Source organism: Raphanus sativus, chromosome 5 (assembly GCF_000801105.2).
Source record: "Raphanus sativus cultivar WK10039 chromosome 5, ASM80110v3, whole genome shotgun sequence".
NCBI lineage: Eukaryota > Viridiplantae > Streptophyta > Magnoliopsida > Brassicales > Brassicaceae > Raphanus > Raphanus sativus.
The window spans coordinates 6,818,328-6,832,131 of NC_079515.1; the positions used below are offsets into that span (position 1 = coordinate 6,818,328).

Consider the following 13,804-nt stretch of genomic DNA (forward strand, 5'->3'; position numbering starts at 1 on the left):
AAATAAGTAAATTACCAAAAAACCAAAAAAAAAGTATATGACCTAATTTATACAGTGTACATAATAGCTCTGGCTCTCTACATATATATGTATAGATAAACCCTAAATTTTGAAGGTTATTTAGAACAAAGATTCGACCATTGAAACAAAAGCGACGATGATATCCGACCTTCCAAGGGATGTGGCAGAGGAGGTGCTCTCTTGGCTTCCGGTTACATCTCTGGGAGGAGTAAGATCTACTTGTAAGAAGTGGAACACTTTAACCAAAGATGACGACTTTATAAAGAAGCACCTCGGTAAGAATCAGCGGAGGAAGGTGGTGATGTTGCTGGACTATAAGGTTTATTTGATGAGCGTTGATCTCCTCACTCCACCGTCTATAGAGCGTATAGGCAAGCTCGTTAGCCTAAACCACAAGGATCCTGCTGCTGCTGCTGATAGAGTCGAGATATCTAGCATCTTTCACTGCGACGGTTTATTGTTATGCATCACCAAAGGCTCTCAGCTTGTTGTTTGGAACCCTTATAGTGGGAAGACAAGGTGGATCGAACCCAGAGATTCTTACAACAGATTTGACACGTACGCTCTCGGATACTCCGAGAAGAATAATTGCTCTCTTCCTCGTAGCCACAAAGTCTTGAGATTTGTGGATTTCTACGACTGGAGTTTAGGTCGCGGAGTTCATAAGTTTGAACTCTACAGTTTTAACTCTAACTCGTGGAAAGTTGTTGATGTCAACCCTGACTGGACTCTAGGGTATTATCAACGTGGCGTGTCTCTAAAGGGAAACACTTACTGGTTTGCTCAAGAGAAGCTTTCATTAGTTCCAAGAACAGATTTATCAGATCTCCGTGATTTCTTACTCTGTTTTGATTTTACAAAAGAGAGGTTTGGGCCGCGTCTGCCTCTGCCTTTTCACTCCTTTGACGAGATAGTGACCATCTCTAGTGTTAGAGAAGAGCAGCTTGCTGTGCTATATCAGGAAGATGGTATTTCTCCATACACGGTCAAGATTTGGATTAGTAGCAAGATCGAACCTAATGCAGTGTCGTGGAACAAGCTGTTCCTAAATGTTGATATGAAACCACTCACTGGTTTTCTGTTTCATTATACCTGTGGGAGTTTCTTCGTTGACGAGGAGGAGGAGGAGGTGGCAGTGGTTCTTGATGAAGCCAGAGATGAGGTTGGCCGCATTACTAGCAACATTGCTTGCATCATTGGTAAAAATAGTCACTTCAAACAAGTGGATCTCGGAGGACTCGTAGATCCTTCTCTTGACCTCCCCACGTACCCATATCGTAGCCCACCTGTGTTTGTGTGCTCTTATGTTCCTAGTAGTGTGGAAATCCTGTAAACTGCACACACACACACACACACACAACTAAAAGGTTATGAATGTTTTGAGCGGAGCGGGCGTTTCAATGTGCGGGACACTTTTTAGTCACCCATTCATACAATAGCTTTAATATTTTGCTTCCGTATAAACGTAACAAAACAATAACAAGTGCGGGACCAAATTGTACACAAATTTTATATACCAATTTTGAAAAGAAAAGCTTCATATTAGTTGTGGTTTATGTGTGTTTAGTGTAAGAATAATTTAATATTTTATTTAAATTTTAAAAAAATTCTACATTTTACATAATTTAAGTTATACTAGTTCATACACACACACATACTGTATATATGTTTAAATAATATTTAAAAAGCATATGCTTCTCTCGGTTTGATCTATGGAAGCAAGCTTGCCTGAAAACATTCTCCCTCATCGATCTTGATCTCAAAAACAATCCGGCAATTGATTCTTACTGCAGTGGCTGCACCGCCCTCACCGCGGTCTTGCAGGTACAATCATCATTCTTAACCAAATGGTATAATAAGTTAACATAGAAAAGATGTTAAGTGTTGAACTTTCTTTGTTTGCATTTGAAGTGTGATCATCTTGTTGTGGCAAATGCCAGTGACTCAAGAGCAGTAATAGCAACGACTTCTGATGATGGGGTAGGTTTAGTGCCGGTTCAGCTATCAGTAGACTTTAAACCGAACATTCCCGGTATTTCTCTAAAATCACCACAAGATATTCAGATTGAGAGATTATACGAGATCTGAATTAACATTTGGTATGTATTTCTAACCGGTTAAACAGAGGAAGCAGAACGGACAAAACAATCGAATGGACGATTGTTTTTGCCTAGATGATGAACCGGGTGGGTATGCCAAATGGCAGATCACTCGGTTTAGCTGTCTCACGAGTGTTTGGAGATTACTGCCTCAAAGACTTCGGTTTAGTCTCTGAACCGGAAGTGACATACCGAAAGATAACCAGCAAGGACCAGTTTCTCATTTTGGCCACCGATGGGGGTAATATATCAAATATAATCGTTTTTGAATCAAAATAAAGACAGACACATGTATAAATATGTAATCACGTATGTGTTTAGATGTGGGATGTGATGACAAATGATGAAGCAGTGGAGATAGTAAGAGGAGTGAAAGACAGAAGAAAGAGTGCAAAGAGATTGGTGGAGAAAGCTATGATGCTTTGGCGTAAGAAAAGAAGAAGCATTGCCATGGATGATATCTCTGCTCTCTGTCTCTTCTTTCACCCTTGTTAATTTAACTCTTCTTTAACCTCTAATAACACATACACACATCACACTTTTGAGTTTCAACAACAAATGTGATATATACGCATCTGCATTGTGTATAATAAATGATTGATTTGATGTGAAGAGAATTGTTAAGACTAGAAATGAGCGATTAAAAATTTCAACCTGTTTTTGTAAATTGGTATGGATTGGTCATTAGGGACCAAAGGATCCAATTGAGTTGAATTATGAGAATCAATCTCACCATGATTAAAACATAGACAATTAAAGACTGAGTTTGAGTACATTGTAATAGAGGTTTTTTAAAGTTGCATTAAGATAATAAACCATAGTAGAAAGAAAGAACAAAATTGTAGACATAAACCAAGTCTCTGAAACCTAGTAACCTGTTTGAAAAGACACTTAACAAAAAAAGCCAAGTGATCCAGGCTGCATCATTAGGGTTTCTTGGTTTCTGGGATCTTCAACGCACCTTCGTTCACCAACACTTGCAGCTCTCCCTTAGCCATCTCACGAACTTGAAGATCTTGAGTCTCTAAGAAAGCAGCTAATATCTTTGAACTGCAGAAAAAGAAGAGATTGAACACATATTCAGAGACTTGCTTGTTAGCATATAAATATATATAAGAGAGAAGTGATTAGGCTAACCAGTGTCCTTGAGCCCATGACCGACATTTTCCAGACAAGGCCTTGTTAAAAAGAATGGAAGCAAAAGTAGGGCTGTCCAAGACCAGCCTTCTTATTGTTCGGTTTGAGTGAAAGTCTTCCAGGATGTGCTGTGAACCCTTCTCTGATTCTTCGGGTTTCGGCTCTGCTGCTACAGAGGCAATGGCTTCGTAAAGCTCACCCAGCTTCTCGCTCAGAGTTGGCAAAAGAATACCATCACAGCCTCCCACTGCAACCTGATATGCAATAAAACATGACAATACAGAATGAGACAGGTGGAGAAATAGCATTGTTATTCGATTGAATGTAGCATCTGTTGTGGAGGAGATCAGAGCATACAAGTATTAACGGTGTAATTGGTATCACAAGCATTTAACTCTCTCCTATCGTTTCTCTCATAACAGGACTAAAACCATTACAACAAAAAAAAATGCTAAAAGCCAAAACTCAATACCTCATACATGACCTCTTTGGCCAAGTTAGACTTCAGGAACTCCTCAGCGTTCTCCACACAGACATCAATAAGCCTCTGTTCAACAAAAACAAGAATCTCTCATGATTAGCAAGAAAACTAAAACAAAAAAATATTTAGAAAAACAAGAGTCAAACTCAAACATACCTCAGCAAGGCCACTCTTGACTAACAACTCCTGCCTTCTAACAAGGGGATCTTTTTTACTGCCTGCAACTGCGACAATTTCTTCAAGACCGCTCTGTTCGGTTACAGTATCTTCCTGCTCATCTTTCGCCTCCTCAGCAGATTCTTTGTCATCTGAGTCCTTTGCTTCAGACTTATCCTGAAATTTAATGGTAATTAGTAGGCAAGTTTTTACATCCGGTTTATTCCACAAGCATTTTAGTTGAGTCGATTGTTGGGGTTATATAATCATTACCATTAAGCACAGTGATGGAACAGACAGATCAAGAGAGGCCAAATCATCATGACTGAAATACCGTGAAGAGTTTGGATGGAGTAACTGCAATAGTGGTCTCCTTCCATTCTGCACAAATTTTTTTAAAAGCCATACGTTAAGATTGAAAACAAATACCAGAAGAACTCAACATATTAGCCACAGATAGCCTAAATAAAGCTAAGAAGAGTAGTAGTCTACAACATATCATGAAGCCAACTAAAGTTTAGATGTAATCATACACAAACCTTTCCCATAACAAGATTCTTCAAGTTGGCCTCCAGCTCACGAACAATAATCTGCACAAGGTTGAACAAGATTGTTTTTAAAAAAAAAAACAGAACAAAACACATATAATCCAGAAATATTTTGTCGGAAACTTACCTTGGTTATTAGCTTTGTGTCATCAACTAAAGAAAAAATACATGCAAGCACCTGAGAACATATAGTAGACAAGTGATTATCTGAAAAAACGATTATAAAGCAAACAAAACACTAAGAGAAAATAATTATTAGAGGTGTTCTTACCATACTTCCATACTGATCAGAAGCAATACTTCCAACATGGCTTATATTATCATCGGTTTTCATTGCTTTGATAATCTTCTTTCTCTCCTGTAAAAGAATATGATTACAAACAATTTAAGGTTGGTTGTTTTGATATTTACAAAACAAATATCACGCATAAAGTATGAGGAGGAGAAGTGCAGCACCTTAGCACTTCCATGTTTGATACAAAGCATAGCAAGCCTAGAACCATCACGGGTGTGAACCATACGTATAAGAAGCGGACCTGACAGTTGCTGAATCACAAATGCAGCCGAAGTCTGCACACACACACACACACAAAAAACATTTAGTAAAAGTTAGAAAGCAAAACAAATTTATACTACGCACACTTTTTCTTTTTTTGTTTTGAAAATACCTTATCAGCTATAGTCATGTACTCAATCAGCAACTTGTGTGTGATGGTGTGGTCGACAATTCCCTTCTCGAGAATTGGTTGGATAATGGCAGTCATGTGTCGATTAACGAATCCTTTTTGTAGTCCTAGCTTAGCTATGATGTCCACCACCCTGTGAACCCCCATTGAGTAAGTAATGTGATCAGTTCATTGCAGTAAAGAGTGAAAAACAGAATAAGAGAGACAAGCCAGAGAACATAAAATGTTTACCTTTTCTCGGAAGTTGAGTTCAAGTCTTTGAATAACTGAAGCTCTGTTGAGTACAACTCTCCAAGGAGTTCTTGTTTTTGTGCTGCATTCCCCAGATGGTACGCATGCTCCACAACTTGAAATTAAAAACAAAACAAAGAGATAAAGTGAGCTTCCAAAAGAAACAAACAACAGATGCTCTGTGAGCATCTTCAGTGAACATGTCAGTAACATCAGAGAACGAACTCTACATACCAACAGATCCGACCATGTGACGGAGGAGAGCGGCCACGTGTCCCCGGAGGCTGGATATACAAGCTGAAAGCTGCTGCTTAGATGCTGCGTTAATAAAAACCACATAAATCAGCTTTAAAAAAAAATGTATAATAAAGAAGTAAGAATACACAGTTAAGGCTTGTAAGTTAAGCTCTCACCTCCATCAAGCATCTTCTTCAACACGTGAACAGAGTATGTATTAGAAGACAGGCTCAGAAAGTGGGGATGAAGTTCCTTGTATACAACTTCCTTCTCGGCTTGTGAGCAATACTTCAAACAAGTCTTAAAGCGACAAAAAGAAAACACAACTTGTAAGAGATAGAGAACATTAGGGACTCAACGTCAACCAAAGAGATACAAAAAAGACACAAACCTGGAGAACACGGGAAGACACATGAGAGACAGCAATCTCGTGCATTTTCCCCTTCATCTTCAGTAAAGCTTCCGATATCAGCCTAATAAAAAAAGATCAAACAAACACAAGTATATAAGATTAGTGCGTTTTTAAAATCAACAAAGAAGAAGAAAACAAATTGGATACAGACTTTAAACGGTCCTCCTTGCCAATATCACGACGCCTCATCTTCTCCCACAGAGTTGCAAGCTCCTGATACATTAAAGAGTGATTAATTATGAATCACTTAAGAAAAGACAAGTTAAATTATAATAAAGGAACATACTTGCTCGAGAGTGTAGTGAGGCTTCCTCCTCTTCTTCCTTGCTTCTGTCAGCTCCTGCAACCAAAACACACACACAATCAAGAATCGTAAACCTTCCTAGATTCCAAATTCAAAATGTTTTTTTTTTAAGCTTTGGAGTTGCAAAAAAAAAAAAGATTAGATTTATAAAGAACCTTAGCTTGTACACGACGCTCCTTCTTGGACAGGTTAACACCCTTGTCGTTGTTGTTTCCAAAAGCTTTCGGCTTTTGGTTCTGAATCGTATTCGGGGGTAGCTTCGGCTTCTTAGCATCTGGTTTCTCGGAGCTTTCGTTATCTTTCCTCTTGGTCGGTTTCAGTCCCTTGGAAGACATTGTTCTCGACGGAACTGCACACAAGTCTAGAGAGAGAGAGAGAGGGGTTTTAGTAAACTTGTTCTAGGGTTTTGAGGAACAAGAGAGACGGCGATTTAGAAAACTAAAAGGCTGTGTTTTGGCGGAAGTAAACCAAACAAGAAGGCTCCAACTCCTTTTAATTTACTGTTTTGCCATCAACTCAAATGCTCCTGTCCGGTCCGGTTTGTTTTTTTCGGTCCGGTTTGTTTTGGTGTTCTTTTTCTTTTAAACTCGTCATCAAAAGTTCGGTTGGTTAATTTATAGGCAGATAATTATAGGAAACATAGGAACCTGTTGATGATCATCGTCAGGAGACGACAAGAACGTACATAAGATTAGGCTAGGCTTTGTTGATGAACTTTATAATAATTATAATAATAATAATTGCAGCTTGTTTGAATCAAGTTATGTTTCTCAAGTGGGGTTATTGGGTTTACTATATTGTGAACGAAAAGTTTATGAGAGTTATTTGACTCACTAGGGGCGAAGCCCCGCGCAAGCGCGGGGATATTGACAATTAGATGTGATTTAAAACTTTAAAAATATTATAGAAAATGTTGTGGATTGAATTTTTTTTATTTAGTTGAATTTGTTTACTATGGATTGTTGATATGCTTGCTCCGCATATCGGTTCCTTACTCCGGTGTGTACATCAACTTTTTTATATATAGATGAATTTGTTCATTTTACTTATACTTTAAAAACTCAATAAATTAGTAATATTAGAATTCTAGTATTTTATTAATTTATAGAGTTATCAATTTACAAAAGAAACTCTTTAAAAAAAATTTTTTAAGAAATATTTTTCCTAAAATAAAAAGATATTTAAATCTAATGTATATACATTAATTAACATTTAGAAATTTTACAGTTACATTAGTTTATTATATTATTTGATATATATATATATATATATAATATGTTTCATAGAATTTAATTGTGTTTAAGATATAATTTTATTAATCTCATCAAAATATATTAAATCTTAAGAAAATATAAATATAATTTCAGTGTAAATATAAAAAACAATATAATAGTTGGTTTGTACTTATATAAAATGTACAAACATATAAATTGCTAATTTATAATTTTAATGTAACCATATATTTACATTTTTTTTTTTTTTTTTTTTTTTTTTTGACAGCAACAAACAGACTCATATAGACTCTGTTATCCAAACTGGTAGCTCTGCATCCATATGAACGACAAAAGACGGTTGCTTCCTTACACTGCGTGCTAGACTGTCCGCCTTGTTATTTTCTGTTCGTGGAACCATATATTTACATATGATTTTCTTATAAATTATTATCTTATTAGTTTATTTTATATTTTGAGCCGGTCCAATTTTGGACCAGAATTCTTTTGATGAACTTATGGTGTTTATTAATGTATCAAATATTAATTTACACGTTTCTATTGTATTTCAGTTTTCTAATCAACTATAACCCCACAATTCCAAAACAAATGTGAATTAAGTTAAAATAATACAATAACAAATCTGTATATCTTTTAACGCATATGGTTATAACTTATATGATAAAACATATTTAAGCGTCTCTCACCAGAATCAAAGAATCAATGGAGCTCGCACTTCCAATTGCGTCTCCAAAATCAGGATTGGAAAGTTACTTGGTCAGTGAATCATCACCTTTAAGATGAACATTTTGCACCTTGACGGTAGCTGGCATCAAATCTTAAACCGGGACTACGATAATTCATGGTTATCTCCTAATTCTGGTCAACAATAAGCACTGGATCAGCACGTAACAAACTAAGTAACGAAGTTTGACCATGTTTTATCACAAAACCACCTGAAAATATGATGATATGATAAGTATTTGTCATATAAATAAGAGTAACAGTTTTTTTTGTCAATCACATGAAATTCGAAATATCTAATAAACAATTAGTCAGGTTTAAATAATAGCACATGACTTTCTTTATAATTTGTTTCTATCTACATTTCTAGAAATTAACAATAAGTTTAATTTATAATGTTATAATTATTTTAAACTGTTTCAAGAATCAAAATTTGATTGAAATTCTTAACTATATGATCCTAATTTGAACCCACCATAACCTAAAGGAATTCAAACAATATTCTCGAGAACATATATCTCAAGAGTGAGACATTCTACAAAAATGTGCAAAACAACAATAAAAATATTTTCATAACATCTACGAAGGTCACACGTTATCTCAACAATGGCAAAATTTCAGAGATAACAAAATCACATATCTGAAGATAGCTTCTCCCTCAGCCCAGCAGGGTGAACCATAATGATCCCACAGATCACAACTGTAAAAAGAAAAAGAACTCTAACCACCACTTGTGACTTTTTAATCTCCTGGTATTGAATAACTTTTGTGCCTCTTTCCACTTGCTTTGCGTCTTAAGGCGGATGACAAAAAGAGATACCAAGCGAGGAGTTTTCCGGTTTCCTGGAATGCTCAACTCAGTGGCCCTCACCATCAGACTTGCCCATCCATTAGCCCTCTTATTTAACCCTCATCATCTTTGGTATGGCTTTTTGAAACTGTAAAATTCAAACTTGAGGAAGATGAAGAGTTAGAACACCACCTGAGTTTCCAATTTAATTTAACGTTGATCCTTGCATGGGATTGTGTAGAAATTCTTTACCTCAAGGATGTTGTGATGAATGAACCCTCTTCTGTTAATGCTCTTTACCGTAACAGGCTTGGTAAATATACCTTTAACAAAATAGGCCTACAAAAATGATACTTCCCTAAAAAGCATACACCACAAAGAGAAAAGTTTATAGCTAGAAACGGAAAACTGACTAAAAGTAACTTCATAAAATCAAAGAGTGAAGAGAGTGAGTGACGTACATTGAATCCAACATATAGAATAAGTTCTCTCCATAGAAATGTTGCTTTTTAGGAAGAACATGAGGCTTTCCTGACGCCATCTCTTCTAGACGACTGAGATCATCTCAGGGTACTCTACGGCTGTGAGTGGAGCTTTCAGTAGAAGAGCAGCCAAAGTAACAACCTGAGCAGCTGCGGAGTTAACATCTTTTCCCTTGGGAGCATGGATGATCACAAGATCGTGTAATGGTGTCATTGGTCCTAGCTTCGTAATAGGGTCCCAGTCAAGCAGGACCTTAACCTTGATTCCAAGCAGACCCTGCACATTTATGAGGTTTAACCACAATCACTTTAGATATTTTCATTGTACTTAACCATTAAGGAGAATGAGGAACTCAGAAGAAGAAACTCTCACCTAGTCACATGTATAAACAGAACATGTTTAACTACAGATTCGATGTACTACTTGGTTAGTTGACCGGAGGAAACCATGTAACCGACCTTGAATTTCATGGACTTGGCACCTTTTGAGCATGGAGCTTTCCACTCATAATGACCTGAGAGTAAGAACTTGTGTTAAAAATGAGAAATGTCTGTGAGAAATTTTATAAAGAGAAAAAACAATTACAAAATATTGGGATTTGTATTAACCTCTCATCCATTAGCGCCACTCTCCGCATGATGAATGTCATCTGATTTAGAAGGAAACCAAAGAGTTTAAACTTCCGATTCAGAGATTAACACCATGGAAGGTGATAGGAATACAGATGACAAACCGTACTAAAGTAAATCATCAAGCTTTTTTTTTTAAAAAAAAACATCTAATATAAGATGCTTGTCGTTTCAATACCTTCTCATCAGGGAGAAGTAGAATGATTTCCATGAATTTAGCTTGCTTCTTGATGGTTTTTGAGTCCAAAAAACGAAGCAGCCGAGCAACAATGACTGGGTAGATTTACCGAGACGAAGAGCATCAAAGGCGGAGTGCGCAACAACATCGGAGGAAGCCATCTTTCTACCCTTGATAAAAATGAATAACTGAAAGTGGTTCTGAAGATTCATCCTAGTCTCAACCCTCTTTAATTTATAGATTTGACATGAAGGATCCGAAGAGGTCGAAATTAAGATACATTGAACGACAGGGGAGGTTAAGAGAAGAGGAGACGAAATTAAGAAGACGTTGAATGATTAGGGGAGGTCAAGAGATGGAAGGAGAAATCTTTGGGTTTGCAGATTAAGTTAACCGTTGACGGCGAGAAAGAAGACTGGAAGAACGAAAAGAAAGATACCCTAATCTATTCAACGGCAAAAATGCAGCGTTTGACTTATAATCTAACCGGACAAGGAGAACCAAAATCAGACCAAATACCAACCATAATCGACCAATCAAAACCGGACAAAACATGGGGTCCACATGCATTTATAAAAATCCGACGTGTACACCCTGAAAAGAGAGAAAAGTGAGGCATTATATATATGATTACATGTATTATTCGAGTCATCATAAGTAATTTCTCTTTATTTTTTTATCTGGTCATTTCTTTGAAGAAAACACAGCAAACATACTGAAAAAAAAAAGAGAGCAGAAAGCTGATGAAGGATCATATGGTATCATACTATCATGACCCTCCCTTATTGAATCAAAGACACAAAACAAACAATCACAAACGGTTATTATCAAATTCAAAGCGTTTAAGCAGAGTCATATTTAAACCAAATCCGGCACGGTACGTACTAGTAACTATGTGGGGATTCATTTTATACGATGTAGAGCACACAAGCCATTTTTAGTACAAGCAGTTAGATTTAGACGGGGTTAAGTATATAAAACCCCAGATTATGATTGATGTTGCTTTCGTATATAAAACTGATTTTATTTATGAATCTGATGCAGCGCTCTAAAAGCTAAAGCTAGGCCCTGCATTCCTATGGCTCTAAAAGTAAGTGGCAGAATTGAAGATACATTCCTCACGCCATGAGTATATGGTTTGCTTCCCGGCCAATAGATGGATTTTATGGAGGAATTTTAAATTCTTTAGTAGTTTTCTTTCACAAAACAAAGTCACACAAGTTCTAAGGAAGTTCTTTTTTATCTGGATAAATTCAAAAAAAAGAAAACAATCTATCTATATTATTAAAAGTAAAATACCACTTAAAATTTTTCCTTAATTTTCTCACTTATTTACACTACCATGCCACTGAAAGCTAAATAATACTTCATATTTTAATAATTTGTTTTTTCCACTTAAATTAATGTGTTTTCCTAAATTAAATTTGAATTAAACACATTTCACTAACTTTCCCATTAAATCAGTGTCAAAATTATTTATTTTTTATCAGCTTCAAAAAATATATTTTTATTGAATAAACAATTCACGAAAATTATAATATCAACTCTTCAGTAAACAAATCTGAACGAGAAAGTATTACCAAATTTGAACCGAAACTAGATAAATATCCAACGGATTTACTATTTTGGTATCTAGAGAACCATAACCAAACCTGATCTGAACGAAATATTTCGGGTATTCGAATGTATTTGAATCATATTTATATACTTGAATATGTTAGCTAGTTTTAGAGTTAATATCCAAGATATAATTTTAAAGTTGTCTCAAATATGGATTATTTATTTTGGAGAATTGATCCAAAAGTGGAGAGTTATCAATTTGTTTGGATTCTATGGTACATTTTGAAAGGAAGGAACCTAAAGGTTTTTAGTAACTTTGATGTTGACCCGAGAGATACATTAAAATTGTCAGAGACGGAAGCTGCTTTATGGATGGACGCACAGAATACTAATTCTCATATTCAAGTGCGACAGATTGCGGGAATTACCCCTGCATCAAGACCAGGGAGATGGTGTTTTACTGATGGTTCATGGAAAGATAAAGACAAGGCCTCGGGACAAGGTTGGTATAGCACTTTAGAAGGTTTTGATAGTTTAATGGGAGCAAGGAATGTTAGAGCGTGTCTATCTCCCCTTCATGCTGAAGTCGAGGCGCTGATATGGGCAATGGAATGCATGAGAAATTTACGTCAGTTTAGGGTTACGTTTGCAACGGATTGTTCCCAATTGGTGAAGATAGTTTCGGAACCAGAGGAATGACCAGCTTTTGCAAGTTATTTGGAAGACATAAAGACCCTTAAAGACGTCCTCATCAACTCAGAGATAGTTCATGTACCATGAACGCATAATATGCAGGCGGACAAACTAGCACGAAGTGTCAGGATTCAACAGTCTTTTGTTGTTCACATGGATGCAGAGTTACCGGCTTGGTTTTCCGAGTCTAGATGAGAGGTTTTTGTTTACGCTGATGACAAAAAAAAAAGTTGTCTCAAATATTTGAAATATTAAAAAAATCAAAAGTAAATATCAAAAGTAGATAAACAATAATCAAAACACCAAAAATACTTAAAATATATATTTTCTCCATCCAAATATTCAAGTTAAACCTATTTTAATTTTTAATTTATGTATTTTGGCTTACATTACTCAAATTTACATGTTATATTATTTTTATCTTTAGATTTAGGGAAATTTAAAGTATATATAAATTTTAAAATTTTGAAAATAGTTTAGACGGGTTATTCGAACCCACAAAGATCTGAATCAAATCAGAACCAAAATTTATAAATACTCGAATATAGATAGAATCTTTAAAATCGAAAATTTCAAACCCGAATAGATTTTAACCGAATTCGAATGGATACCCAAATATACACTCCTAACTTAGTCAACGTAAAACAATCAAATATTACAAATACATTATTTAGTATAAATAAATAAAAACTAAAATCAAAAATTAATATACGTGCGGCTGCACGGATTAAAATCTAGTCAATACTATTAAAATTGAAGTATGACCAACTGATATTAGTTGGGTCTAATTTTTAAAAATATCATTCTATATATAACTGTCAATATTATCTTAATAAATAATTTGATCAACATATTTTATAACTTCTACGTTGGCTAGATCCAAAATTCACGGAACCCACTTCTTCTTCTTTTTGAAAAAGTTGCTCTTTCCTTATTCAATCCATCTGTGAATTATAGTTTTACTTTTTTTTTTTCTGGTCGAGTACTAACTCTTTGCTATCTTGACTCAAATACTACAATGCTCTGATTTTCTTCAGTTTTTTTTTACCAATCAAAATCAGAAAAGTTTGGTTCCTTCTCCTAGACTTTTGATATAAGATTATCGGACTTGGAGCATGTACAGGAGATTCATTTGGATTTGATTGACAAGAAGTAGATTAGTTTGGGATGGAGATGATGCTGAAGAAAGAGTTAAAGTATAATC

At 35.6% G+C, this 13,804-nt stretch overlaps 2 protein-coding genes, 1 long non-coding RNA gene and 1 pseudogene across 3 annotated transcripts; 2 read left to right on the forward strand and 2 right to left on the reverse strand.

Annotated features, from left to right (window-relative positions):
- The first annotated feature begins 52 nt into the window (after window positions 1–52).
- LOC108858066 (F-box/kelch-repeat protein At3g16740-like) lies at window positions 53–1,533 on the forward strand. Its single transcript, XM_018632050.2, has one exon. It carries the CDS (start codon window positions 158–160, stop codon window positions 1,352–1,354), a length of 1,197 nt encoding a protein of 398 aa, XP_018487552.1. The 5' UTR covers window positions 53–157; the 3' UTR covers window positions 1,355–1,533.
- On the forward strand, window positions 1,392–3,012 carry LOC108858067 (probable protein phosphatase 2C 41; annotated as a pseudogene).
- LOC108856493 (pumilio homolog 24) lies at window positions 2,825–6,768 on the reverse strand. Its single transcript, XM_018630303.2, has 17 exons — window positions 6,468–6,768; window positions 6,295–6,348; window positions 6,160–6,221; window positions 5,988–6,069; window positions 5,773–5,896; window positions 5,594–5,677; window positions 5,360–5,474; window positions 5,111–5,261; window positions 4,899–5,012; window positions 4,714–4,800; window positions 4,570–4,620; window positions 4,434–4,484; window positions 4,168–4,275; window positions 3,895–4,071; window positions 3,730–3,804; window positions 3,258–3,511; window positions 2,825–3,170 (listed from the first exon to the last, which is right to left on the reverse strand). The coding sequence occupies exons 1-17, from the start codon at window positions 6,645–6,647 to the stop codon at window positions 3,047–3,049; spliced, it is 1,893 nt and encodes a 630-aa protein (XP_018485805.1). The 5' UTR covers window positions 6,648–6,768; the 3' UTR covers window positions 2,825–3,046.
- Window positions 6,769–8,811: 2,043 nt separating this feature from the next.
- Window positions 8,812–10,793, reverse strand: LOC108859232 (uncharacterized). Its single transcript, XR_001950460.2, has 6 exons — window positions 10,348–10,793; window positions 10,149–10,189; window positions 9,913–10,054; window positions 9,519–9,816; window positions 9,310–9,415; window positions 8,812–9,219 (listed from the first exon to the last, which is right to left on the reverse strand). It is a non-coding gene; the product is annotated as an uncharacterized LOC108859232 (long non-coding RNA).
- Between the last annotated feature and the right edge of the window lie 3,011 nt (window positions 10,794–13,804).

What these genes read in the sequence shown, in the direction of transcription:
- LOC108856493 (XM_018630303.2), bottom strand. Translation starts at nt 6,647, where the DNA reads ATGTCTTCCAAGGGACTGAAACCGACCAAGAGGAAAGATAACGAAAGC. An exon ending in AACTCAACTTCCGAGAAAAG is followed by an intron (nt 5,262 to 5,359) that starts GTAAACATTTTA and finishes GGGGGTTCACAG; the next exon opens with GGTGGTGGACATCATAGCTA. An exon ending in ACACAAAGCTAATAACCAAG is followed by an intron (nt 4,485 to 4,569) that starts GTAAGTTTCCGA and finishes AACCTTGTGCAG; the next exon opens with ATTATTGTTCGTGAGCTGGA.
- LOC108858066 (XM_018632050.2), top strand. Translation starts at nt 158, where the DNA reads ATGATATCCGACCTTCCAAGGGATGTGGCAGAGGAGGTGCTCTCTTGG.